The 5,000-nt window shown below is 47.3% G+C and overlaps 1 protein-coding gene across 1 annotated transcript in view; it reads right to left on the reverse strand.

Annotated features, from left to right (window-relative positions):
- sh2d3a (SH2 domain containing 3A) overlaps positions 1-5,000 on the reverse strand; it is a gene marked incomplete at its 5' end in the record, with an annotated part of 39,282 nt that overhangs the window by 30,045 nt on the left and 4,237 nt on the right. Inside the window, one exon of the mRNA XM_080524562.1 lies at positions 242-281. Within this exon, the coding sequence (XP_080380688.1) occupies positions 242-281 (40 nt within the window). The remainder of the gene's footprint in view (positions 1-241; positions 282-5,000) is intronic.

Genomic DNA, 5,000 nt, shown 5'->3' on the forward strand with positions numbered 1-5,000 from the left:
CTACACACCTGGAGAACATGGATGTCTGTGTGTGAGTGTATGTGGGTGTGGGGGGGGTGTATATCTGTGTGTGCGTAGGTCTGTATGTGTGTGTGTGTGTGGGGGGGGTGTATGTCTGTGTGTGCGTAGGTCTGTATGTGTGTGTGTGTGTGTGGGGGGGGGGGTGTATGTCTGTGTGTGTGTGTGTGTGTGTGTGTGTGTGTGTGTGTGTGTGTGTGTGTGTGTGTGTCTGAGCTCTTACCTTCAGCTGGCTCAGATATGCAGTGACACTCCTCCTCTTACTGAAAAGCAAACAGATGAAAAGATGATCTGTCACAACCAGAATCACAATCAGAATGGCTCTTATGACATCAATGTACGGATACACAGAGTGCAATTCTTGGGTTCAGCTTCATTCTACATTGGCATTGCAGCAGAATACACAACCAATAATAGAATAAACAGGATATCAAACAACAATCAACAATCAACGATAGTCGTGATAGCATCAGTAGTCGCAATAGCAGCAGAATGCAAATCAACAATAATAGAATAAGTAACAACAGCAGAGCATTGAGGCTTTTAAAAAAACGAGTCAAAACACATCTCTTCTCCCTGGCCTTTGACCTGAGGTGAGCCTGCCTTCCCGACACTGCACTCTTTGCACTTTTATTTGTATTGTACCTTGCTTTTAGTGTATTTGATCTATTTGATCTGTTTTCTTTAATCTGTATTTGATCTCTTTTATCTTGTTTTTCTCTTTCTCTTTTATCTGTTAAGCACTTTGGGTGGCTGTTGTTGTTGTAAGTTTTGTGCTATATAAATAAACGTTACTTACTACTTACTTACAGAATGCAAATCAACACATCAACATTATTATGTAATAATGTAATCAACATTACGGGAGGTTCAAGTTATAGTCAGGTTGTGCAAAAATGTGTGTGTGTGTGTGTGTGTGTGTGTGTGTGTGTGTGTGTGCGTGCATGTGTGTGTGAAAAACTCATATAGGTCAAAAACAACAACAACATCGGATCGGTCTGACTTCTGGAATCAATATTCCAGCAGGGCCTTTGGTAACAAAAGATGAGGTCATGTTGTTTCCCCCTCCGTTGTGTTCTTGGCCTTCTCTCTCTCCGACTCCTCTTTCAACACAGCTCGGCTCTCGCCAAGTGTCAACGTGCATGTGCGCCACACCCGTCCACTTCCATAACCATCCCGTTGTTATTATTATGACATGATGTAGCCTCTCTGTCGTACAGTGATTCATGCAATAACATCTGTTTGTCGAGTTTGTCGTCGGCTGCTGGTTGTGTGCGTCGCCGTTCTGTTTGATAGCGAGGTGGTGGCACTACGATGGATGGGTTTGGAACGAGAACATCCAAACACTGACGTGACTGTTACGACCACAGCGATCTGCAGTGTCGCCAAATGCGTGTAAAAAGTTTTTAAAAACCGTGACGGTTCATTGCCATCGATCAGGCTTTGAAAGCTTTAAAACAAAATAAAAAAATCTGTGAAGTAAAGCATTACAGTAGAGTTGGACGAGTTCGGAGCGGTCCAGCTGTGGTCCTAGGGGGGGACGCGCAACAGGACAGAGAGAGAGAGAGAGACCCCCGGTCAGTATTAGTAATGACCCTTCGGGGAGCCGTGCAACAGGATGGACGACTATTGCCAAGGTCCTCGAACTGCGCACGAAGGCCGCTGCACGAGCTCTGTCTGTCTTTTAATAGCCGTTCGTTTCCTTCCCGTTCCAACTTCCCAGTTCCCAGCTGCCCCCTTCTGCGTCCGATGAGGAAGCTCCACACATTACCGGACCAGCGTTGTGGGACCCAGCGAGAACAAGGATGCGTTGCTATGGGAACGCAGTTGAACGTTTTCCTGATGTTCCATTCTGTGGTAGAGGTTGTTACCCGTAAGGACAGATCTAAGATCAGCTTGACACTCTCAAAAGACATTATGGGTAAAATAAAAGCTCAACTGAGCTCAGATCAGCATCCGGGGAACCCCCCTGATTGGTCTGAATATCACCCAGGCTACCCCTCACCTAAAGTAGACTAGGCCTACTGCATTATCTCTTGATTGATTCACATGCATAATAGGCTTCCAAAACAGTAGCATGCATATCCATAATGTGTCCAGTAGCAAAGAGGAAGCAAACACAAGTAGCCTAAAGGACGTGTTCAAACTAGGAACAATTCAGGATCTGTAGGTTGGTATAAATGTACAATATCTAAAGGACATAAATACTATCAGTGCATTATGACATCATGAAAACAGTCAGTTACAATTAGTGCTGAGTTGACAACCAGTTATGCCACACACAGGATGTTATTCACACCAAATGATACCAGTGGGTTGACAGATACAGTATCAACACTGTAAAACAGACAGTCTCCAGCTCATGGGTACAGGAAGCACCGCCTTCTCCATATTGAGCTGCTACCAATAACAACAGGTACTGAGCAGTACTTTGCGAACTGTTTGGCCCTTCTCTTAGATAGACCAGCCATTTGAAGGCCTCTGACAACAAGCTTATGAACATGCTGCCAAATATGAAAAACTAAAAGTTGACATCTGTAACCCAGTTGTGATAATGGCCTGCTCCAGCTGTGGGGTATTTCAAAGATCTTGGTTGAAAAGGCTTCCATGTCTAGGCTATGGTCAAAATGTGCAGCGCAACTTCTCGAATGAGCACCTGTGAAACTGTGTGTGAGAGGGGCGTTGTCCCAAATGGCTGACAGCCAGGAGAGTCACACCTGGAGGCGACCCACGGCCATGTCGCAGAGCTGCTCAGTCTGCGGTTGGCGAATTTGCGGAACCTAGGATGGTAGGGGAAGGTAGGGCAATACCGCTACCTGATTGGTTAGCGAAGCAGGGAAGGTAGGGCAATACCGCTACCTGATTGGTTGGCGAAGCACTCGTGAGGAGTAAACTCGCCAGCCAATGAGGGGGCTCTTCACGAGTGCTTCGCCAACCAATCAGGTAGCGGTATTGCCCTACCTTCCCCTACCATCCTAGGTTCCGCAAATTCGCCTGCGGTTGTTTCCAAACACCTGCGTGGAAGGAGTTGGGTCATTTCTTTCGGGGGTGTTGTAACCGACGATTTCATCATGCATCCTACAGGTGACGAAGCTGACCACGATATCCCGTGCTTTAAGGGGAATTGTTGTAATGTTGATCATAGACTAGAGACAATCTTATTAGGTCCATTTGTTTGTTGGATTGTTTGAAATCACACGTGCCGTTTTTTTCAGTGTAACACGAACTTGTCATTGTTCAGTCGAACATCTGTCAAGTTGTGCGCGAGAATTATCCCAACATCATGAATCATAGACATTTTTTGACTGCATGCATGAAACGTCGCCCCCGGCCGTAAACTACAGTAAATCGCGTTTTGGAAGGCAAGGGAGCAGGCCTATAGTCTATTCGAGTCTATTCGAGTCCATTCCAACATACTGACAGCGAGTTATTACGCTTACCTGCGGATCTCTCCTCAACAGTAACTCACAGATCGGACAATGCGCTTCGCTTCGGAACCGCAAACAGACATCCAGAGACACGCACTTTTTGTACACAACCTTCACGAAATCCCTCTCCAGGTCCCTCCCTGGGTTACTGTATACTCGCGACTAGGCACTTTCGGACGAGTTCCCACAAGTTTCCTGACTTCTCTCTCTCTCCCCATTCTCTCTCTCTCCCCGCCCCTGATCTCTGAAACACCGCTATCTGGAACATTCCACGGATTCCGCTCTGAAGGTTTGAGTCTGTGGGAGAGAGAGAGAGAGAGAGAGACAGACCGAGGGGGGGGGGGAGAGAGAGGGGGAGAGAGAGACCGAGGGGGGGAGAGAGACAGACCGAGGGGGGGGGAGAGAGACAGACCGAGGGGGGGAGAGAGACAGACCGAGAAGGGGGGGAGGGGGAGAGAGAGACCGAGAAGGGGGGGGGGGAGAGAGGGGGAGAGAGAGACCGAGGGGGGGAGAGAGACAGACCGAGGGGGGGAGAAAGGGAGAGAGAGACCGAGGGGGGGGGGGGGAGAGAGAGACCGAGGGGGGGAGAAAGGGAGAGAGAGACCGGGGGGGAGAGGGAGAGAGAGACCCGAGGGGAGAGAGGGAGAGAGAGACCGAGGTTTGGGGGGGGGAGAGGGAGAGCAAGTTTGACAGCTCACCTGTAACTCCACCTGGCTTCAATCACACCGCTCAACCCTCCCCAGATCTCTAGTTTCCAACCTTGAATAAGTTTGGTTGGTTGGTGAGTCTGCCTGCTTTCCTAAACGGATGTATACCAGCCTTGGGTTTTTTTTCTTCTTCTTTTTTATTATAAGTGAAGGTTATTGCTCAATATGACACACTGCTCTTTTCAAGGCGATACCATTATGCAAGGCCAGGGTGGAACAGCACTCAACACACAAGCCACTCCAAGGCCAAGAGCACACCACATCAACGGAGATCGAAATCCGTCTGGTTCACCCAGTTGTTAATGATTGACCGCGTGTCGTCGACGGGGGAAAAGCCCTTTGGCCCAGTGGAGTTGAATTGTTCCACAGAGATGTGAGCAAGGCCTATCTTGTGTTTTTTGTTGTTGTGTCTCTACCATGATGCCTCTCTCTGTGTCTAAGCTAACAAGACAAGTTAGTTCTTGGGAAGATTAACTGTTGAACAGGCGGGCTCAGACTTGACTGACACGCAACGCATTTTTGTCTTTGGAGTTGACAAAAATGGGGTCTTCCATCTGTAGGCGCTACATGAAGACTGGCTGTCGTATACAATCATACAAGGATAGTTGGCTGTTGTTTTGATGTTGGTTTGGTGAGAAATAGGCTTAACATACTACACATATACAAGTATCAGATATGGCCTAGGACCTATTCATACATAGGGCTTACCGATTTTATATAAAAAAGTTTGGAAACATTATTTCAGTCGATTCTTCCTCCCCTTTAATAATACCAATTGGTATTGTATTTTATATCGTTGGAAAGCCTGATTAGTCACCTTTACAACGAGGTACAACTTGTAAGGATC

Source organism: Nansenia antarctica (assembly GCF_963989245.1).
Source record: "Nansenia antarctica genome assembly, chromosome: 2".
Lineage (NCBI taxonomy): Eukaryota > Metazoa > Chordata > Actinopteri > Argentiniformes > Microstomatidae > Nansenia > Nansenia antarctica.